Genomic DNA, 24064 nt, shown 5'->3' on the forward strand with positions numbered 1-24064 from the left:
AGTGGCTGCTTCTGCCTTTCTCCAACCCCCCCCAACTTTTTTCTTTTTTTTAAGCCATAGCTATGGTTACCACGTCTCTCCCCGCCTCCCTCCACCTACCAAGAAGACGACTGGCCATTGGCTATCTGTCACCAAGTTACTCAGTCATTGGCTGCTGATGAGACTGGGCGCTCCCCCTTCCCCGGTCTCCCGGGTCTCTTGAGGAGCCCAGGAAGGAGGCTCCGCTAGTGCCGCCGGGCCACGGGCTGCCGTGACCAGGCTGCGGCAGTCGTTAGCCGGTCATGTCGGCCGCCCAGGGCTGGGACAGGAACCGCCGGAGGGGAGGAGGCGCAGCCGGCGGTGGCGGCGGAGGTAGCGGGGCCGGCGGGGGCAGTGGGGGCAACGGGGGTCGGGGGACTGGTCAGCTCAACCGCTTCGTGCAACTCTCCGGGCGGCCGCACCTGCCAGGTGAGTGGTGGGGCACGGTCCTGACAGCTCGCAGGCGGGGTGGGAAGGTGACTGCTCCCTTTTCTTTTCTCCCTGCCTTTCTTTTCCTTGGGAGGAGCAAAGGCAGGCCCCACGCACAGCAGAACGATGGGGGGCTTAGAGAAAAGGAAAGGTGTCTTTGAGGTCACGGAGGGAACAGGAGCACGGCGGAAAAAAAAAGTATTTTTGGTCTATTGAAAGCTCTGTGCTGAAAGTTGTTGTGTTTTCTTTTCAAAGGAGAGGCCGTCGTCTCATTGACATTCCCAAATGTTTCGCTTACTCGGTTCCCAGTCTCGTCCTCTTCCGCAGTTTGATCTTGTAAAAGAAAGACATTGGCGCCTAGCTGTGGGAAATTATTTTTAAAGAAAGAAAGAGGGAAGAGCATTCCAAGGAATGATTTTTGTAAAAACCACCTCGAGTGTGTAAGATTTAGGCATTCTGAAGCAAGAAAGGAGAAGAAGGGGGTGGGAGGGAGGTGGGTAGGAAACAGAACCAAGAGAATTAGGGAAACTAGTTGAATTATTAATATTTTGGAATATAAATAGAATGGATAGCGTGTATGGATTTTAACGGGAAAAAATGAAAATCAAGAATATCGTTAGTGACAAAATTATGCTGTGTCTACCATATGAAATTCCATGGACAGAGGAACCTGGCAGGCTACAGTCCAGGGGGTCGTGAAAGAGTCGGACCCTACTTGGCGACTAAACACACACCCCCATATGAAAACAGCTTATTGAGAACTGGAAAATGTACCCAGTGTGAATATTTAACGTTTTTGTGTAAATTTACTATCCCTGTGTTCCGATGCCTTGAAAGACAAATCAAATCGATGTGTGTGTGCAGCAAATTTTAAAGAGCTACATTTGTAGGTGAATATTCAGTGTAGAGAATGAAGGTGTACTGCCTAGAATGTCAAATATTATGTTGGGCAAGCTTATTTTTACCATGAAGAGAACTATCAAGAATGTGTGTTAATCATTCACTATGTTTTTTTGTGAATAAGATTGAAGTTGATTTTATCAGTGATTTTGTATTTGTTTAGCTGATGAGTTTTGAGAATGAGGGTGTTTACTACCATGCCTTGTACTAAGTAATAAAAAAAATTATTTGATTAATTTGAAGAGAAAGGGGATTTTGCATACTGAGTGCGACACTTGCTTATGGTTGTGATAAGGTTATTGATTTATGCTAGAAATGCACATTAATCCGTTTATATGCACCATTAAAATTAACTGTGAAGCTGTTTTAGTCAAATATATAATACACCAGGAGTTGGGTTTGAGATGATCATATCAGACTGGGTATTCTAAAACTGCTAAATATGTACTCTTTAACATCAAAAAGGAAAAAGAAATCTTTTTTTTAACCCCAAAGTAATAGCAAAAACTTTCATTTTTGTATATTGACAGGTTAGAAGATACCGAAGACTGTAACTAGTTTGTCCTCTATTACTGCAATCTTAAATCTTTGAGCTTAGATTAATTATACCATAGTTTTCATATTGGCATTCCCAGGCTCCAAGAAACTGGTTGGTGCACTTCCTCACTGCCACCACTTGATGGCAGTGGAAGCCTTGGTTTCTGAAAAGGGGCTTCAGTGTGGAGCTATTTCTGCATTCTCTTTGCACACAAGACCAGTAACAGCCATTTGTCCAGAGGTAAAGATAAACGTGTTTAAACTGTGAAAATTCATGCAATGGGGCCATCAGCTCTTTTTTCTGCTTTCTTTCCCCCTTGACTGGTGTTTCATTCTTTCTTCCCCAAGCAGAAAGCCTCAGTCTTCTCTTGACTCTCAAAAATTGGAAACATCTGATATTTCAATATATACTTTGAAATTCTTTCACACCAATTATTTTTTTTTCTCCCCAAGCATTTCATTTTAAGCCTTACCTCTCCCCTTGATTGAAAGGTTTTATTTTGAGATATTCAACAAGATATTAAGTGAAAGGGAGGGGTAGAAACATCTAGGCTTTTTTATGGCTGACCCTGGAGATTAAAAAATAATAGTAATAATACATCTTTGTAGGTAACTTTCCCCCACTTTTGATTTCTAATCCCATTTAACATTTTTCCTCCTGCTCTACCAAGATTTTCAGGTACCAGGCACTGAGCAACCCTTCTTACTTTTTCGCATATCTACCCTCTATCCAGGGAGCTCTGGTGGCTCAGAGGTAAAGAATCTGCCTGCCAATGCAGGAGATGAGGGTTCAATCCCTGGGTCAGGAAGATCCCCTGGAGGAGGAAATAGCAACCCACTCCAGTGTTCTTGCCTGAAAAATGCCATGAACAAAGGAGCTTGGCGGGCTCCAATTCCATAGGGTCAAAGAATCGTACTCGACTGAGCATGCACACAATACACCCTCCTCCATCCACCAATGAAACAAAAACAGAGCTATCTGGTCTTGGGGTTGTCTCTCTTTCACCGATAGCATCTTTATCCCTGCAGTTATGCAAGCCTGAAACTTGGGCGTCCTCCTTAACGGTTTCCTCTTCCTTGCATTTCTGGTGTAATCAGTCACCAAGTCCTATTTATTTTATTTGTGCCAGTCAATGCAGCCATCATCCCTGCCGTAGGTCTCCTACACTAGCTTTCTAAGCAGTGTTCCTGCTTATACTCTTGCCCTCCAGTTTGTACAACACACTAATCTTTTGCAAGCACAAGTCTGTTTTCATCTCAGCTTACAACCCCTTACTAGCTTTTCATTCCTCTTAAAATAAGGCAGAAATCCTCAACGTGGCCTAAAAGCCACTGAGTTGTCTGGCCCCTCTCTAGCTCTCCAGATAACCCTATATCATGTTGTCTTGTTCTTTGATCTTTTCCCACGATCTTTAGATTGTGCTCACTTCTGCCACAGGACCATTGTACTTGCTATTCCGTCATCTAGCAACCCTCTTAATCCTCATTCTGTTCTCTCTCTCTCTTTTTAAACTTCTCTCCCATTGGATCTCAGCTTGATCACACTGTTTTTCAGAAAAGTCATCTCTGACCTTTTATTTGTTTTCTCCATACACACTAGTAGCCCCATGTGGTTCCATTTGTATGTAATTCTTTGATATGCATGATTTGCTATTTTTTTACATACATTTACACACACATACATCAAATGTATATGTGTATATACATGTATTCATATACAGACACACATATGTATTTTAAAACTCTAATACATTGGCATTATGTGTAAACAGTTAAATTCTTGTGAATGTGATTAATTAGTGTGGTTCAGTTCCGTATTGCCCCATTGACTCTGGACAAATGGATACAATCAGTTTCTTGAACATAAAGATAGTGGACTAGACTTTGCATCTGTGGTAGCAGCACAAATAATGTTTCGTGAAACCTTGTTTGAGCAGCTTCTCATCTTTTTTCTGTCTCCTAAATACAGTAGTGGTTATACATTTGCCCCATAGGCCAAGAAATTCATAGCTTCTTAGACCTGGGTTTCTCCCTACTCATAATCTTTCCATGTGTGCAGTAAAGAACAGGGACAGTGCTCTCACAGTCATAGAGCTCAGGGGCATGGAGATCATGGGGACAGTGGAACCCACGTTATTATTGTGATTTAAGTGTGTAAATTTGAGTGAATGCCATGTGTTACCTAGGGAAACAGTTAAACAATGTTGCTAATATGGGGACTGGAAAACTGACAAAGAAAAAGGAGGAAAAACGTAACAATTGGTAAAGCTGGGTAAAAATAATACTGAAAATATTAACTGAGAATTTTTCTTGTGATATATGTTTATGAATAAGGCACAAATGGTAAAAGGCAAATTTTCCTTCTTCCTTTGACCAATAATTGGCTTCTTTCTCTTGAAGCAACTGATTTTGTATGTATCTTTTCTAGAAAAGTGTGTGAGTGTGTGTGTTGGAGGGAAGAAAAATGGTAGCATTTCTTTGTTTGGATGGGCATTTAAGATGTTTACAGTCTTACTAACACAAAGGATGATACCGTTAATATTTTTGTATGTATATAATTTTGCACATTAGTGAGTCTGTCTTTAGAATAAATTCCTAGAAGTACAATTGCTGGGTGAAAGGATATGTGCTATTTAAATTTTGATAGATATTGTCAATTGCCTTTCATAGAGGTTGTGCCAGATTGTGTTCATTGGTGTTGGAGTTCTGGCTTCCCGTAGCTTTGGTAACAGAGTGGGTTATTAAACTTTTTTTATGTTGCTAATTTAAAAAGGTATATTTTTCTTCATCTTTTCAATAGGTATAAAAACCATACAGCCGTATTTGTTTCCTTTATTTATAACATCTGCTTATATTTCCTATTTACCTGGTTATATTTTTTTCTCTGTTGGAATGTTTAATATTGTTCGTAGGAGCTCTGTTTTACAGAAATTTGTTCCCTGTCTCAGTTATGTGTTGCAGATGCTTGTCACAGTTTCATTTAGCTTTTGACTTTGTTTACAATATATTTTTCAGCAGAAATTAAAATATTTGTGTAGTTTAATTATTAATCTTTTTTTGATTTTAGGTTTTTTGGATCATAAGAAAGGCCTTTCCTATTTCAATATTATTGATATTTCCAATTAAAAGTAAAATTCTTGTTTTTTTTCTTGGTAACTTTATAATTTATTTTTAAGTTAAATGCACTTATTGGTGCAAAATTTAGTTATGTAAAGTATTTAGGTAGGATTTAACTTCACTTTTCTTCTAGGTGGCTACCCAGTTATCACAGTATTGAAATATTATCTATAGGTGTGCTTAGTTTCTATATATAATTTGGTATTTTTACTAGACTTTTATTCTGTTTCATTGATCAGATTACCTATTTACACCTAATGATATCATTCTTTGATTATAATTCTTTCATTCTACTTCTTGGAGTTTTCCTGGATACTCTTTGTTTGTTCTGTATAACACTTAGTTTATTGAGCTCCCTCCCCACATCTTTTGGTATTTTTGTTGATCCTGCATTATATTTGAAGATTGAGTTAGAGATGACTGACTTCTTTTTGAGGTTCAGTCTCCTGTTCAGGAAGAGGGTGTACATTCATTTCTTGTTTTTCAAATTTGTTCTTGTATCCCTTGACAACAATTTAAAGTTTTTTTCATGGAGACCTTTTACATTTCTTTTGTATGTATTCCTGGTATTTTACCTTTTTTTGTTACTATTGTAAATGGGGCTTTTATTGCTGTTATACTTTTATCTTGCTCTTTGAACATGGTAATGCTATTAATTTCTGAGTATTAATTTTGTACTTGGCCACCTTTGGAATCCCAGTACTATCTGTTATGGTTCCCCAGTTGTTTTTCTAAGGTTTTGCAGTTAAATAATATCATTGGGCTTCCCAGGTGGCTCAGAGGTAAAGAATCCACCTGCCAATGCAGGAGACGCAGGTTAGATCTCTAGGTTGGGAAGATCCCCGGGAGGAAGAAATGGCAACCCACTCCAGTATTCTTGCCTGGAAAATTCCATGGGCAGAGGAACTTGGCGGGCTACCATCCACGGGGTCACACAGAGTCAGACATGACTGAGTGATTGCACACAATATTGTTAGCAAATAAAGATAACTTTATCTGCTCTTTTCCAGTTTTTATACTTCTTTCTTTCTTTTGGCAAATCAATTTGGTTAGTACTTTCCAAAAATATTAAACAGTAAAATAGTGGATTTTTGTCTTCCTGACTTAAATGCTAGTTTTTTCATGCTTTCCTATGAAGCCTGACTTTAGGTTAAAGTGTACATACTATGTTAAAGTAGTCAGCTCTTACCATTTTACAAAGATTTTTTAAAATATGGAAGTTAAAAGTTTAGCCTCTGTGGGAATTATGTGATTTTTCTCCTTTGTTTACTATTGTGGTGAGTTGTCCTAATAGATTTACTGTGACTGGACCATCCTTGCTTTCCTAAATCAATTCACTTTGTTATTGTGTATTATTTTATATGTGCTATTGGGTTCTATTTCCTAAACTTTATTTAGAAATTTTGCATCACTCCTCTTAAGCTAAATTGCTTTGTAGTTTTCTTTTATGTATTTTATCTTTATTGGATTATGCCACTTTCATAAAAATAATTTCAAACTTTTATTTTTCTATGCTTTTTTCTCCTCTCTGGTTAAATGGCCTTCGAGTTAAATGTTTGGTTGAATTGCCTGTGAGATTATTGGACCTTGAGTATTTTGGGAGGAGGCTAGCTCTTTGACAGTTATCTCTTTACTTCTATGATAATTTGACTGCTTATCATTTATATCTTTGTGAGGAAGCTTTGCCAATTTGTATTATCCTACAAAACAATCTGAGTCACCCACTTTTTCAAATTATTTGGGTAACATGAGCAAGGTACTCTTTTATGATTAAAAAAAAAATTTCCTGTGTCTGTGACTACGCTGTCATTTTACTCATTATCACTTCTTGTTTAGTATATGTGAGGCCTTGCCCTTTTGTTGTTTGCAACCAAGTCTTGGATTTTTAAAAAAATTAGTTCTATTATTTTCTCTTTTCTTACTTATATTTTTCTCTCACTGTTTTAAATCCTTCCTTTAGTTTTTGTTATGTTTATTTTGTGGCTGTTTTCCTGTCTTCTTCTGTGGAATCCTTAATGTTCTTTTCATTCTTGTGTTGTGTATGTTTGTGTGTGGGCTTAGTCATATCTGACTCTTTGTGACCCCATAGACTGTAGCCCGCCAGGATTCTCTGTCCACAGAGAATCCAGGATTTTCCAGGCAAGAATACTGGAGTGGGTTGCCATTTCCTTCCCCAGGGGAATCTCCCTGACCCAGGGATTGAACCTTCATCTCCTGCATTGGCAGGCAGATTCTTTACCGCTGCATCACCTGGGTGTTAAATTTTGAGTTTTCTTCTGAACAGTACTTGAGATGTGTCTTGTAAGTTATAGGTTTCTTGTGTTTACTTTCTGAATATTTTTGTAGTTCAATTTTTGATTTATTTTCTTTAGCACAAGAGTAGTTAATCCTCTTAAACGTTAACATATCCATTTATATGGCTTTAGTAGTGTTATTGAGATTTAATTCACATACTGTACAGTTCACTATTTAAAGTGTGCAATTCAGTGATTTTTAGTATACTCAGACTTGTGGAATTATTACCACAGTCAATTTTAGAACATTTTCATCCCCTCAAGAAGAAGCCCTATGTCCCTTAAGTCGTCCCTCCCTCATCTTCCTGCTCCTCTTCTCCCCCACTCACTAAGTAACCATAATCTACTTTCTTTCTCTGTATATTTCCCTGTTACGGACTTCTTCCTATGAGTGGAACCATAGTCTTTTTGACTGTCATCTTTCACTTTCCATACTGTTTTAAGTTTATTAATTTGATGCAGATATCAGCACTTCATTCCTTTTTCTGGCTAAATAATATTCCACTGTATGACTAGATCACATTTTGTTTATCCATTAATTGACATATAGATTGTTTTTCACTTTTTGGCTGTTGTAAATAAACATTTGTGTGTAGATCTCTGTGTGGACATATGTTTGCATTTCTCTTAGGTACATGCCTAAGTAGGATTTCCCTGGTGGTGCAGTGATAAAGGGAGAAGGCGATGGCACCCACTCCAGCACTCTCGCCTGGAAAATCCCATGGACGGAGGAGCCTGGTGGGCTGCAGTCCATGGGGTCTCGAAGAGTCGGACACGACTGAGTGGCTTCACTTTCACTTTTCACTTTCATGCATTGGAGAAGGAAATGGCAACCCACTCCAGTGTTCTTGCCTGGAGAATCCCAGGGACGTGGGAGCCTGGTGGGCTGCCGTCTATGGGGTCGCACAGAGTTGGACATGACTGAAGCGACTTAGCAGCAGCAGCAGCAGTGGGTATGAAGTGGCATCTCATTGTACTTTTTGACTTGCATTTCCCTCAGGACTAATGATGTCGAGCATCTTTCCTTGTTTTTCCCTTTTCTCTCCTCATTTCTAGTTTTTTTTCTTTTAAGGTATGATTGACATTGTTTATCTTTTCATATACTTGTTGGCTAATTGTATGTCTTTGGAGAAATGTCTATTAGATCCTTTGCTCAGTTTTTAATTGGATTGTCTTTATTATTGAATGGTAAGAACTCTTTATACATTTTAGCTCTCTCTACATTCCAACACCCCCGCCAGGTAGGCCTAACATAATCTCAAAGTTCCTTTATTTATTTATTTATTTTTACTTTACAATATTGTATTGGTTTTGCCATACATCAACATGAATCTGCCATGGGTGTACACGTGTTCCCTATCCTGAACCCCCCTCCCACCTCCCTCCCCATACCATCCCTTTGGGTCATCCCCGTGCACCAGCCCGGAGGATCCTGTATCATGTGTCGAACCTGGACTGACAGTTTGTTTCACATATATTATACATGTTTCAATGCCATTCTCCCAAATCATCCCACTCTCGCCCTCTCCCACAGAGTCCAAAAGACTGTTCTATACATTGTGTCTCTTTTGCTGTCTTGCATACAGTGTTATCCTTACCATCTTTCTAATTTCCATGTATATGCATTAGTATTGCATATACTAATCCTGTATTGGTGTTTTTCTTTCTGGCTTACTTCCCTCTGATAATAGGCTCCAGTTTCATCCACCTCATTAGAACTGATTCAAATGTATTCTTTTTAATGGCTGAGTAATACTCCATTGTGTATATGTACCACAGCCTCTCTCTACATTTTATATTTTATGTATTTCAAGTCCTTTGTCAGATATATGATCTGCAAATATTTTCCCTGTTCTGTGGTTGTCTTATCAGTTTCTTAATTGTGCTCTTTGAAGCATAAAAGTTTTAAATTTTGGTGAAGACCTGTTTATCTTACTGTTGTTATTTATTTATTTGCTTTTGCTTTTGTTGTCATGTCTAAGAATCTTTTACCAAATCCAGGGTCGTGAAGACCTGTGTTTTTTCTAAGAATTTTATAGTTTTGCTCTAACATTAATGCATGTGGTAAAGGTTATCTTAATTGACTGTCCTGTTGAAAAGACTGTGCTTTCCGCCATTGAATAGTCTTGGCATTCTTGTTGAAAACCAGTCAACCTTAAACATATATAGGCTTATTTATGGACTTTTAATTCTATTCCATTAATCTATGTGTCTGTCCTTGTGCCAGTGCCATAGTGCCTCAATTACTGCTGCTTTGGACCTAGTTTTGAAATCAGAAAATGTGAGTTCTCCTGCTTTTTTTTTTTTCAGGTTTGTTTTGGCTATTTTGGGTCCCTGCAATTCCATATAAATTTGAGAATCAACTTGTCAATTTGTAGGAAGAACTCAGCTGGGGTTCTCATAGGGATTGCCATCTGCACATCAGTTTGAAGATGTCATCATCTTTTAATGTTGTATTCTAATCCCTGAACATGGGATATTTTCCCATTTATTTGGATCTTCTTTAATTCTTTCAACAGTGTGTTGTGGTTTCCAGAGTTTGTTTATATTGATGTCTCGCTTGCCTTTCCAGAGTTTGTTTCTATTGATGCCTCGCTTGCCTTTCTCAAGCAAGGAAGTGCAGTCCGGTGCTTCACTTTACTTTCAGCAGTGTCTGTGCTCCTCTGTATTAGTTACAGGGAAGAGTTCATTTCTGCATTGGTTTCATTTTTGTTCCTTCCATTTCTTTTCTGTTCTCTGCCTGCTGATATTTTGTCTCTGTTATCTTGTCTTCTTCAAGTTAGAATTACTTGTCTTTTCTGCCCCTGAGGCAGCATTAATTTTGGTAAAGCTTATTGTCTTCTATTTCCTACCACCACTGTAAAAGGAATACAAGCTCTCATAGTGGCATTATTATAAAAGCCAGTATATGGAAACAGCTTAAGTGTCCATCAACAGATTAATAAATAAAGAAGATGTGGTGTATATATACAATGGAATACTATTCAGTCATAAAAAAGAATGAGGTTTGGCTATTTGCAGTGACATGGGTGGACTTGGAAGGCACTTTGCTAGGTGAAATAAGTCAGACAAAGACAAATACTGTATGATATTGCTTACATGTGGAATCTAAAAACACAACAATCTAGTGAATAGAGCAAAAAAAAAGAAGCAAGCTCACGGACATAGAGAACAAGCTGGTAGTTACCCGTGGGGTGAAGGAGTAGGGAGGGGCAACACAGGGATAGGAGACTAAGAGGCACAAAATATTAGGTAGAAAATAAGCTGCAAGGATATATTATACAACCTATGGAATATAACAAACTGTAAATGAAATATAATCTTTAAAATTGTAGATCACTATATTATACATCTGTAAAATACAAAATACTGTATATCAGCTATACTTCAATTTTTAAAAAAGGAATACAGCTCATTATTAAAATTTGGAAAATATTAAAAACTTGAAGCAAGGAGAAAATCATCTATAGTAATTCCATTTGATACTTGTGTCCGCATTTTGATATTTTGCTTTTTTAGTTCTTTATCAGTGAATTGTGTTTTATTTAATATTGTGTAAATCATTACATACTACTAGTGGCAACTTGGGATTCTGTTAAACCTGTTCTGTATTTAAATGTTTTCTCTTATTTTACCAAGTAGACTCTGTTTCTCCTCAATTTATCATACAAATAACTGTTTAGATTTTTTTCTAGCTGATGTACTATTTTACTTCTTTTCTTCACAGCCAAGGTTTTGGAAGAAAAGACTCAATTGTTTCTTTTTTTCCTCTTCAGTCTATTGCATGTCTCACTTCTGCCCCCATTGTTCTACTCAAGTCTTCTTGCTAAGGTAATAATTCATTAACCGCCAAATTCATTAGCTATCTCTTAGTCTTCATCCTACCCAGTTGCTCTAGATTTTGATTTTGACTAGCCCCTTTACTAAAGCCTGGGAATATATAACTAGACACAGTCTGTATTCCTAAAGAGCTCTTAGTTACCCTTTTTATCGCTTGAATTTCTCATTAGTTTTTCTTTATCTAGTGCTTAATATTGATATCCAAGAGTATATCTGTTTGTTTCCCTCCTCATTCTTATATTTTCCCCTGGGTGATATCATTAATATCCTGACAACATATAAATCTATCTCTAGACCAGAGCTCTTTTCCTGGCCTGTTTGCCAGTGGCTACTAGACAGTGCCACTCAGGTGACTAATGAGTGCCTTAAATTCAGCTTGTCTGAAAACAATTTCATTATCTTTCCTGCCAAACCTGTCTTGCTTCTATGTTCCTTATTCTGATTAATTCAATGGCTACCTCATCAATTTAGTGAATCAGGCCAGAAATCTGAGAATCACATTAGATTCCTTTCTTATGCTCACCCCTTGTACAGTTGGTCACAAAGTCTTGCCAATTTTTCCTCTTTACTCTAATAATTTTTCTGACCTTTTCTACCACTACAGCCTCACCACTTATGTCTTTCATTTTATATTTCAGCAATAGAACTATTTGCAGTTAGTTGCTTTAAATTCTTAGAAGTTAGGTTGGGAGGGAGAAATTTTTTAAGTTGCAATTTCTTGCAGTACCACACTGTGTCATGATTCTGCACATAACCATTTTTTTCTTAGACTGCCATTTCCTAAATCCCTTCTAAGACCCACCCAAGTATACGTTACATAGCTTTTTTTCTGTTCGCTCTTTTAATACAAATAGATTACTTATATACTGGGTAGTTACTGTGTGTCTGGCTCTGTTCAGGGTGTTTTACAAATATTAATTCATTTAATCCTCATAACTTTCTCATTCCCTTCTGTGATGAAGAACTGAGGCTTATAGAGAAGCTGCAGAACCTGCACGAAAGGCATATAGCTAATGAATGTCAGAGGTGGGGTTCAGACCGTCTCTTAGACTCAGAGTCCATGCTGTTGTGCCTCTTCTTTGTGCCATCACCTTCTTTTGTTTATACAAAGGATCACAGTACTTATATTGAATTACTTTGCAAGTATTTGTTTTCGAACTTATCTAACTATGGGCTTTTTTTTAAAAATTGGAAGACAATTGCTTTGCAATATTGTATTAGCTTCTGCCTTACAATGTGGATCAGCTGTTAGTATACATACATATATCTCCTCCCTCTTGAGCCTCCTTGCCACCCCCTCCTCATCCTACCCCTCTATATTGTCACAAAGCACTGGGGACTGAGCTCCCTGTGTAACTATGGGCTTCTTAAAGGGAAAAATAATGTCTTATTCTCTGTCACCTTCCAGAGGACGAGAACACTGCCCCATTTATAGCAGACTTTTCATAAATATTTATTGAATGAATTAGTAATTGTCAATATCTATAGTTACTCAGGCAGAGAGTTGAGTTTAGGTTATTTTACATTACATAAGGCTAAATAAACTTTTTAACCTAGGAATTTAGCACATACAGCTTTTGTATGGCTTTTCCAAGTACAGTTTTATGTCTAATCTTATCAGTGGTTGTTATATCCTTCTGTCTTTTCCTCGATTCCACCCCTTCCTGCCTTTTCAGACTTTTCAGAATATTTACATTTCTACCACTTATCTGTCTTCTGACCCTTTCTGTTGATCAAGTCATCCCTTTAGCATTTGACCTTGCTCAAGTTTTTTTTTTTTTTCTTTTAGTTCTACCAGTTTATTGCTACCAACCTGTCACCCTCCACCCTCATGCACACATGCTCAGGCCTGTGACCCCATGGACTGTAGCCCGCCAGGCTCCTCTGTCCGTGGAATTCTGCAGGCAAGAATACTGGAGTGGGTTGCCATTTCCTTCTCCAGACCTTACTCAAGTTTTATCTTTCTGGTCTTCAGAGCCAAGTTCATGAAAATATTGACTAGAGTTGAGGTCTTCATTGCCACATCTCCCCCTCTTTTTTTTGAAGTAGCTCTTGTTAAAGTCACAGGTGACTTACGTGTTATCAATCAAGTGATGTTTTTCAGTTTCCACCTTACCTGATCTCTCTTGATTTTGAAACATTCTTTTTCCTTTGCTTCTCTGGCATCAGCTCTGGTTTTCTTTTTGTGTCCGGCCTCTCATACTAAGTCTTATTGTTGATCCTTCTTCTACCAGGCCTTTAAGGAATTGGAGTTCTCAAGTCTTGGTCCCATGCCTCTGCCCTTCTTTTTTCAAATTATTTTAGGTATTTTTTCCCCCAAATCCATGGTGTTCATTTTTCAGTTATATATGAAGAAATCAGGCCACTTTGTAATTCTGCCTAAATCACTCTTGAGGGCCAAATACCTGCCTTCGTCATGTCTCCACTTACATGGCATTTACCCCTCAAGTTCAGCATGTCTAAAACGGAATTTGTGACGTTCCTTTATTCTAAGCAGGGGAACTATTGGACAGTTTTAAGCAAGGCAGTATGTGATGTGATTTACAATTTTTTGTGTATGTGTGATTTACATTTTTTAAAGCTTCCTGTAACTGTCAGGTGGAGAATGGATTGTGGGAAATGGTAAAAGTGAAGCATAAAGGCTATTTAGAAAAATACTGCAATAGTCTCCTAAAAAGATGGTAGTGGCTTGGAGCAAGATATAGTTGTATAAGTGGTGAGAAAAATTAAGTATGAGATATATTTTGAAAATAGTATGAACAGGATTTATTGTGAGATATGAAGGAAAGAGAAGAATCAGGATGACTTCAAAGTTTTTGTCTTAAGCAACTGGATGGATGATGGTGTCATTAAATGTGATGGAGCAGACTGAGACAAGAAGGATTGTGGAAGTCAGTCGAGAGTTCTCTTTTGGCTGTGTTAAGCTTGACATGCCTATTTGACATCGAAGTAGAGGATATAAGGTAAACAATCCCCATATATAATCAAATCAAGGGAGAGGTAGAGGCTCAGGATATAAATTTTGGAATTATTAGCATGCAGATGGTACTTACAGTCACTGTGGAAAATTCTAAAAGAGATGGGAATACCAGACCACCTTACCTCTCTTCTGAGAAACCTGTATGCAACAGTTAGAACCGGACATGAACAAAAAAAAAAAAAAAAAGCCAGACATGGAACAATGGACTTGTTCAAAATTGGAAATGGAGTACGTCAAGGCTGTATATTGTCACCCTGCTTATTTAACTTATTTGCAGAGTACATCATGCAAAACGCCAGGCTGGATGAAGCATAAGCTGGAATCAAGATTACCAGGAGAAATATCAACAACCTCAGATATGCAAGATATGCAAGTGATACCACTTCAGTGGCAGACAGTGAAGAGAAACTAAAGAGTCTCTTGATGAAGGTGAAACAGGAGAGTAAAAAAGCTGGCTTAAAACTCAACATTCAAAAAATTAAGATCATGGCATCTGGTCACATCACTTCATGGCAAATAGATGGAGAAAACAATGGAAACAGTGACAGATTTTATTTACTTGGGCTCCAAAATCACTGAACAATGACTGCAGCCTTGAAATTAAAGACTCTTGTTCCTTTGAAGAAAAGCTATGACAAACCTAGACAGTGCATTAAAAAGCAGAGACATCACTTTGCTAACAAAGATCTGTACACCCAAAGCTGTGGTTTTTCTGGTAGTCATATACAGATGTGAGAGCTGGACCATAAGGAAGGCTGGGCATTAAAGAATTAGCTTTTGAATTGTGGTGCTGGAGAAGACCGTTGAGAGTCCCTTGGACAGCAAGGAGATCAAACCAGTCATTCCTAAAGGAAATCAGTCCTGAATATTCATTGGAAGGACTGATGCTGAAGCTGAAGCTCCAACACTTTGGCCACGTGATGCTAAGAGCCGACTCATTAGAAAAGACTCTGATGCTGGGAAAGACTGAAGGCAGGAGGAGAAGGGGGCAACAGAGGATGAGATAGTTGGATGACATTACCTACTCAGTGGACATGAATTTGAGCAAACTCCGGGAGATAGTGAAGGATAGGGAAGCCTGGCATGCCGCAGTCCATGAGTCGCAGGGAGTCAGACATGAGTTATCGACCAAACAACAGATGCGGTTGAAGGTTCAGTTTGTATATTGACCTTGAGCTTTTTTAAGATCTTTTTTTTTAAACAAAACAAAACAGTCTTTAGTGTTTTTGAACACCCAGATCATTAGACTGTTACCAGTATCTATACTGGGCAAACTTGTAGAACACATAAAAAAGTTATGCTCACTTACATATGTAAATATGATTTCTTATTATTGAACTCAACCTTACCTGCCTGTCATTTTTTAAAAATTATTTTTGTTAAACTGAAAAACACTCTATAAGCCTGATAAAATAGTATACAAGGGAGACCAAATCTCCCTTCTCCTTAGATCACTAATTCTCCAGTTTCTCCCCAGAGGTATCACATCTGTTAGTTTTTAGTGTATCTTTCCAGAATTAAAATTTACATATGTATACATATAGGTATGGGGTTTCCCTGATAGCTCAGTAGATAAAGAATGCACCTGCAATCAGGAGACCCTGGTTCCATTCCTGGGTCAGGAAGATCCGCTGGGCAAGGGATAGGCTCCCTACTGTAATATTCTTGGGCTTCCCTTGTAGCTCAGCTGGTAAAGAATCTGCTTGCAATGCGGGAGACCTGGGTTCGATCCCTGGGTTGGGAAGATCCCCTGGAGAAGGAAAAGGCTACCCACTCCAGTATTCTGGCCTGGAGAATTCCATGCAGTGTATAGTCCATGAGGTTGCAAAGAGTCGGACATGGCTGAGTGACTTTCACTTTCACTTCACATATAGACATGTTATCTTTATTTTTGGACAAATTAGAGTCAATACATAAAGAATACCTGGAGTACATATTCTTTCTGTACCTGTCTTTTTAAATTTTTACTAAAAATATGTTGTAGGAATTGTTCTATATTAGCATATTTAGATTGATCTGATTCTTCTTCATGGCTGAAAGTATTGCATTGTATGGATGTATGGTAATTTACCAGCTACACAGTTTTTTTAAAGAAAATTTACTGGAGTATAGTTGATTTTCAATGTTGTGTTAGTTTCAAGGTATACAGCAAAGTGCCAGCCACACAATTGATAGATATTTACATTTTTCTGGTCTTTTACTCTTTAAAAAGATTGTGTAATGCATGTGGTAAATATTGCTGACTTGCCCTTCACTATCTGTGTTTTTAAAGTTTTCTTTAAAGTTATAGAATTTTAAAACTCACACTGATAGTTACCTCTTTACCTTACTCAACTTTCTCATCCAGCTAGTCTTAGCCCTTGTGTTTTATCCACATATAGTAACTATTATTAGCTAAGAATTTTTATAAACATTTACTCATAACCTAATGAGGAATAGGTAGTGTCACTGTTCCCTTTGCATAGAGAAAGAAACTGAGGCCCAGAGGGTAACACCTTTTCTAAGGCCATATAATTCACAAGGGACAGAACCCTTATGATTTGGATACAGGCAATGTGGTTCCAGTGTCCATGTTTTTAACTACTGTGCTGTCCTCGTCTCTGTTGCCTGTCTTTCCCAGTAGTGCCATAGTTCAGCTGTTGATTGCCTCAAATGTGACTTTATTAAGACAGGGAAAGGCTTCCCTAGTGGCTCAGTGGTAAAGAATCTGACTGCCAAGCAGGAGATGCAGGTACAGTCTATGTGTTGAGAAGATCTCCTGGAGAAGGAAATGGCAACCCACTCCAGTGTTCTTGCCTGGGAAATATGGACAGAGGAGCCTGGTAGGCTGCGGTCTCTGGGGTCGCTAAAGAGTTGGACACAACTTAGCAACTAAGAAAACAAATAGACAAAACAAATACAGGTATTCCCCACTTTTCCAAGTTTACTATACACCACTTTTAAGAAAGTCCTATGTTAGTGTCTGTTTTCACTAACTGAAAGAAATTGGAAGAGGATTGTCACTTTTATGATAAAGTAAAAATATGGGTTCAACATTTGTTTTGCAGTGAGCTGGTACAGAGGCAGCACACACCCCAAGCAGTGTGAGTGGCCCTTCCAGGCTCCTTCCCTGGAAACTACACTCAGCATCTCAGCATCAAGACACCATAGCTTTGCACTGTGTCTGTGAGCATCTGGGTTTTATCAGGATTTATTTTGTACCTCAGTTAGCACAGAGGTAATTAAGGTAATTGCTTCTTCACATAACACCATTTTGCTTAGGAAAGGTTTCATTGGGAACACTCTACTTTAGGATAACAGGGGAAACCTGTAATGTTTTTGTCACTCTCAGTCTTCCTTTTCTATTTCATTCTACATACTGAAACAAGATTAATCTCCCCAAAGCGTAACTTTGATTATTGCTTCCCAGATCAAAATCCTTAGTAGCTTCCTGCTGCATTTAAAATTCAGCTCTAGCTCATGCTCTTCTTTTTCATATGTGCTATACTGTCAGTCAGTTTTCTCCAAGCCTTATCTAAGGTGTGATTGTTGAGTTGTCTAAAGACTCCAATGAAATTAGAAGTAATTAAGCCAAAAAAAAAAAAAAAAAAAAAAGATGAGGTAAACAGTCATTGGAGTTGAATGGTGCTTTTTTAGAAAAGTTGTTTCCCTTTTTACTCAGTGTCTCTTGCCATATGGTTTCTCCAGCAAACTATCAACCCAGTTAATTTGAATCAGATGTGTAATTGATCAAACCAAGGCTTAGCTGCAAACATCTTGGTGTCACATAAAATAATTTCCTTAAAACACACAGAAGTACGCAAACTTGATGCAGGAATGTGAATTTTCTAATGTGAATTGAAAAGGACAGAGGAGAAGCCCCAGCAAGACGGTAGGAGGGGCAAAATTGTGTTTAGAATCAAACCCCAGGCCCACCAGAGACTCTCAGAGGGCTCTAACAAAACCTGGTGCACACAGGGAGACCCCACAGAGCCTGAGCCAGAGCTGCTTGTGAGTGAGTGAGTGTCTCCTGTGGAGGTATGGGTCAGCAGTGGCCTGCCGCAGGGGCAGGGATGCTGAGTGCACCAGACCTGGGTGTGGCAGGAGCCCTCTTGGGTGAGGTCGCCATTAACCCCATCATAGAGCCACCAGAACTTACGCAGGACTGGGGAAACAGACTCTTGGAGGGCACAAACAGAACCTTGTGTGCACCAGGACCTGGGAGACGGGAGTAGTGACCCCATAAGAGACTGACCCGGACTTTCCTGTAAGTGTCTAGGAGTCTCCCTTGGAGGCGTTGGTCTGCGGTGGCCTCCTGCAGTGTTGGAGGCCTGCTGCAAGGTTGAGTGTGGCAGTGCATGCATGGGACCTTTTGGAGGAGGTCACTATTATCTTCATTATCTCCACCATAGTTTGGTCTCAGGTCAAACAACAGTTAGGAAACACAGCCCTGCCCATCAACAGAAAATTGGATTAAACATTTATTGAGAATGGCCCCACCCTTCAGAACAAGACCCATTTTCCCCCAGGTCTCTCCCAACAGGAAGCTTCCATAAGCTTCTTATCCTTATCCATCAGAGGGCAGACAGAATGAAAACCACAATCACAGAAAACTAATCGAACTGCTCATGTGGACCACACCCCTGTCTAACTCAATGAAACAATCAGCCATGCTGTGTAGTGCCACCCAAGATGGACAGGTCATGGTGGAGAGTTCTGACAAAATGTGGTCCACCAACGAAGGGAATGGCAAACCACTTCAGTATTCTTGCCTCGAGAACCCCATGAACAGTAAGAAAAGGCAAAAAATATGACACTGAAAGATGAACTCCCCAGGTAGGTAGGTGCCCAGTATGCTGCGGGAGAAAAATGGAGAAATAACTCCAGAAAGAATGAAGAGATGGAGCCAAAGCAAAAACAACGCCCAGTTGTAGATGGGACTGGTGATGGAAGTAAAGTCTGATGCTGTAAAGAACAATATTGCATACAAACCTGGAATCAAGGTAAATTGGAAGTGGTCAAATAGGAGACGGCAAGAGTAAACATTGACATTTTAGGAATCAGTGAACTAAAATGGACTGGAATGGATGAATTTAACTCAGATGACCTTTATATCTGCTACTGTGGGCAAGAATCCCTTAGAAGAAATGGAGTAGCCTTAATAGTCAACAAAAGTCCAAAATGCAGTACTTGGATGCAATCTCAAAAATGACGGAGTGATCTCTGTTCGTTTCCAAGGCAAACCATTCATTATCACAATAATCCAAGTCTGTGCCCCAACCAGTAATGCTGAAGAAGCTGAAGTTGAACAGTTCTGTGAAGACCTACAAGACCTTCTAGAACTAACACCCAAAAAAGATGTTCTTTTCATTAGAGGGGACTGGAATGCAAAAGTAGGAAGTCAAGAGATAATCGGGAATAACAGGCAAATTTGGCCTTGGAGTACAAAATGAAGCAGGGCGAAGGCTAACAGAGTTTTGCCAAGAACGCACTGGTCATAGCAAACACCCTCTTCTAACAACACAAGAGAAGATCCTACACATGGACATCACCAGATGGTCAGTGCCAAAATCAGATTGATTATGTTCTTTGCAGCCAAAGATGGAGAAGCTCTATACGGTCAGCAAAAACAAGACTGGGACCTGACTGTGGCTCAGATAATGAACTCCTTATTACAAAATTCAGACTTAAATTGAAGAAAGTAGGGAAAACTACTAGACCATCCAGGTATGACCTAAATCAAATCTCTTACAATTTTACAGTGCAAGTGACAAATAGACTCAAGAGATTAGATCTGATAGACAGAATGCCTGAAGAACTGTGGACAGAGGTTCATGTCATTGTACAGAAGGCAGTGATCAAGACCATCCCCAAGAAAAAGAAATTCAAAAAGGTCAAATGGTTGTCTGAGGAGGCCTTACAAATAGCTGTGAAAAGAAGAGAGGCTAAAGGCAAAGGAGAAAATGAAAGATATACCAGAGTTCCAAAGAATAGCAGGGAGAGATAAGAAAGCCTTCCTCAGTGATCAGTGCAAAGACATAGAGGAAAACAATAGAATGGGAAAGACTAGAGATCTCTTCAAGGAAATTAGAGATACCAAGGCAACATTTCATACAAAGATGGGCACAATAAAGGACAGAAATGGTATGGACCTAACAGAAGCAGAAGATATTAAGAAGAGGTGGCAAGAATACACAGAAGAACTGTACAAAAAAGAGTTTCATGACCCAGATAACCACAATGGTGTGATTACCTACCTAGAGCCAGACATCCTGGAATGCCAAGACAAGTGGGCCTTAGGAAGCATCACTACACACAAAGCTAGTGGAGGTGATGGAATTCCTGTTGAGCTATTTCAAATCCTAAAAGATGATGCTGTGAAAGTGCTACACTCAATATGCCAGCAAATTTGGAAAACTCAGCAGTGGCCACAGGACTGGAAAAGGTCAGTTTTCATTCCAATCGCAGAAAAAGGCAATGCCAAAGAATGTTCAAACTACCACACAATTGCACTCATCTCACACGCTAGCAAAGTAATGCCCCAATTCTCCAAGCTAGGCTTCAACAGTATGTAAACCATGAACTTCCAGATGTTCAAGCTGGATTTAGAAAAGGCAGGGACACCAGAGATCAAATTGCTAACATCCATTGGATCATTGAAAAAGCAAGAGAGTTCCAGCAAAACATCTACTTCTGCCTTATTGGCTACTTCCAAAGCCTTTGACTGTGTGGATCACAACAAACTGTGGAAAATTCTTCAACAGATGGGTATACCAGACCACCTGACTTGCCTCCTGAGAAATCTGTATGCAGGTCAAGAAGCAACAGTTAGAACTGAACATGGAACAACAGACTGGTTCCAAATTGGGAAAGGAGTACATCAAGGCTGAATATTGTCACCCTGCTTATTTAACTTATATGCAGAATATATCATGCGAAATGCTGGGCTGGATGAAGCACAAGCTGGAATCAAGATTGCTGGGAGAAATATCAATTATCTCAGATATGCAGATGACACCACCCTTATGGCAGAAAGCTAAGAAGAACTAAAGAGCCTCTTGATGAGAGTGAAAGAGGAGAGTGAAAAAGCTGGCTTAAAACTCAACATTCAGAAAATGAAGATCATGGCATCCAGTCCCATCACTTCATGGCAAATAGATGGGGAAACAATGGAAACAGAGAGCCTCACTGTTTTGGTCTCCAAAATCACTGCAGATGGTGACTGCAGCCATGAAATTAAAAGATGCTTGCTCCTTGGAAGAAAAGCTATGACCAACCTAGACAGCATGTTAAAAAGTGGAGACATTACTTTGCCGTCTGTCTAGTCAAAGCTATGGTTTTTCCAGTGGTCATGTATGGATGTGAGAGTTGGACTATAAAGAAAGCTGAGCACTGATGAATTGATGCTTTTGAATTGTGGTGTTGGAGAAGACTCTTGAGAGTCCCTTGGACTGCAAGGAGATCCAACCAGTCCATCCTAAAGGAAATCAGTCCTGAATATTCATTGGAAGGACTGATGCTTAAGCTGAAACTCCAGTACTTTGGCCACCTGATGCAAAGAACTGACTCATTGGAGAAGACCCTGATGCTGGAAAAGACTGAAGACAGGAGGAGAAGGGGACGACAGAGGATGAGATGGTTGAATGGCATCACCGACTCAGTGGACGTGAGTTTGAGCAAGCTCTGAGGGTTGGTGATGGACAGGAAGCCTGGTCTGCTGCAGTCCATGAGGTCGCAAGGAGTCAGGATACGACTGAGTGACTGAAATGAATGTGAATTGGGTACCTTAGAAAGAGGTAATGTCTTTAGCTTTAAATACTATGCATATACAAAGGAAAACATTGAGGAAAGCATTCAAGGAGAAAAATAACTTCTCAAAGCTGTAACAAAATCTTTTCTATTCAGTTTTGATTTTAAGTCCAAAATTTATCTGTGCATTTTTAGAAAGAATACTTAAGTGCAAGTGTTCTTGTGAAATGTTACTTTTTGTAATTTTTGTTTCTAAGAAAAGAATATATTTCTGAATATAATGCTTCATGCAAATATCTTATTAGAAATCATGTATTTTGGCCATATTCATATCTGGTATTTTTTTAGTGTTGCATTTAAGATATTGGCTCTCTGCTTATTACATAACAGGATTATTACCAATTTTTCAGATAGTTTGTTTCTAAATATCAAATTTTAAGTTTTTAAAAAATCCAGTGTTAAAAAATTAATTATTTAATGAATATTTTGTTGCTTTTGGCCAGATTTAGTCCACCACAAGCTCTCATTGCCATTGGTCACTCTAGATCTTTTCTTGGAAGACACTGCATTTACCAATAGAAAATGGTGACTTGAGAGAAAGCAAAGTTAATTCATAGAAAACAGTGTGTCTTCACTTTCAAAACTGATCACTTTTCTAGTTTTAATCAAACAATGAATAGCAAAAATAATAAATGGCATTTCTGGGTACACTTGTTTGACTGTTGGAATTTCTGAATTTCCTTCTCCTTAGGAGTTCCTCAGCTTCACTTGAGAAATAGCATGGACTCTGTGTCTGTAAGGAGCTACCCGTCTTCAGTGTTCCTTAAAGGAGGGAGGTTGCAAAAGTTTAGGTCAGCAGGCTTTGTCAAAATGATTTGATTTAAAAATCTGGTTTTCATATTTAGTCTGCTAACATCTATACTCATAGAGTACGTAGTCTTTTTTCTCTCTCTCTCTCAGAAATGTTTTTAGGGAAAGAGGTTATTCTCTGTAAATTCAAGTTACAGAGTACAAGAAATCCAGGAGCAAGTAAAGACCAAACAGTGTAGTCTAGCTCTTGGGTGAATTATTACTATAAATTTTCATTTCAGTATAATTAGGATTCAGATATGTAGTTGTTAGCAAAGAAGCTAATCAGATTATTTTTTAGGGTTGTAGAAAAATATTTGATATGCTTGATACAGATCCTTTTGCTATAGACAGGCACACATCAACACGACTTTGTAAATCAACTATACTTTAATTAAAAAAAAGCCACATTAACATAGATAAGGAATAAAAAAAAGTTTTAAAATGACTTTTAATTTTTCCCTTTTCCCCTACTCTAAAACGCCTTAGAATCATAAAATATTAAAATTGAAAAAGACCTTGGAAGTCATCTTGCTTTATCTTCTATCCAGTGTGGAAACCTTTTCACAATAGCTCTAATTTTTTTTTAAAAAAATCTCTATTTAAAGAGATCTGCTTATTTTGATCTCTTCAGTTAATGGGTTCCCTATTTGCAGAGAGAGCTGTCAGATTATATGTTGTCTTTAACTGTTACAGAGATTTGCCTTAAATTCAGCTGCAACTTTGAGTTTCTCCCAGTTATGTTTTCTGGTAGAATACTACCCTTTGAAGACAGTTATAATATTCTGCGTCTAAAGTTTTTCAGTTGTATCTTCTGGTAGAATATGGAATAAATCCATTCCTTCTTCCTTTAACTACCCTTTGAAAACAATTGTAACTTTCTGGGTCTAAATTCTTTTTAATTTTTTAACTTGGGGGGTCTATACATTCACAAGTCTGTGGATAGTCTTCAGAGGATTATATCATATGTAAAGTTGTGAACATATATGTGCATTTTCCTGGGAAGAGCCATAATTTTTATTAGTCTCAGTGGAACCCAATTCCCTACCAAAGTTAATGTACCAGACCTACTGGAATGGACCTGGTAATCTGCTTTTTGTTTTTATATTTTTTAATAAGCTTGCAGTGAACCATCTAGTCCAGCATCTCAGGAACCATTGCACTGGGTAAGTTCTAAGATTAAAGCCTTTCTGATTCTGTTGAAAATGGTAGAATCTTTAGAGCTTTGGAGATCATCTAGTATACATATAGTTGGTGATGTGCTTATAGTTATATCTTTCCTATCAAAAGATTAAACTGGTCCAAAAGGGTGGGTTTTTATTTAAAACTTTATTTCAAAGTCTTGGGAGCCTGTGATGATGTTATTTTAAAT

At 38.5% G+C, this 24064-nt stretch overlaps 1 protein-coding gene across 2 annotated transcripts in view; it reads left to right on the forward strand.

The window, feature by feature from the left end:
- The first annotated feature begins 226 nt into the window (after positions 1-226).
- Positions 227-24064, forward strand: part of KLHDC10 (kelch domain containing 10) — a 61389-nt gene continuing 37551 nt past the window's right edge. For both annotated transcript variants that reach the window (XM_015095384.4, XM_042248825.2), the window contains exon 1: positions 227-447. In XM_015095384.4, the coding sequence (XP_014950870.2) occupies positions 282-447 (166 nt within the window). In that variant the 5' untranslated portion in view covers positions 227-281. The remainder of the gene's footprint in view (positions 448-24064) is intronic.

The sequence above is a fragment of the Ovis aries genome, chromosome 4, assembly GCF_016772045.2.
Source record: "Ovis aries strain OAR_USU_Benz2616 breed Rambouillet chromosome 4, ARS-UI_Ramb_v3.0, whole genome shotgun sequence".
NCBI classification, from domain to species: Eukaryota; Metazoa; Chordata; class Mammalia; order Artiodactyla; family Bovidae; genus Ovis; species Ovis aries.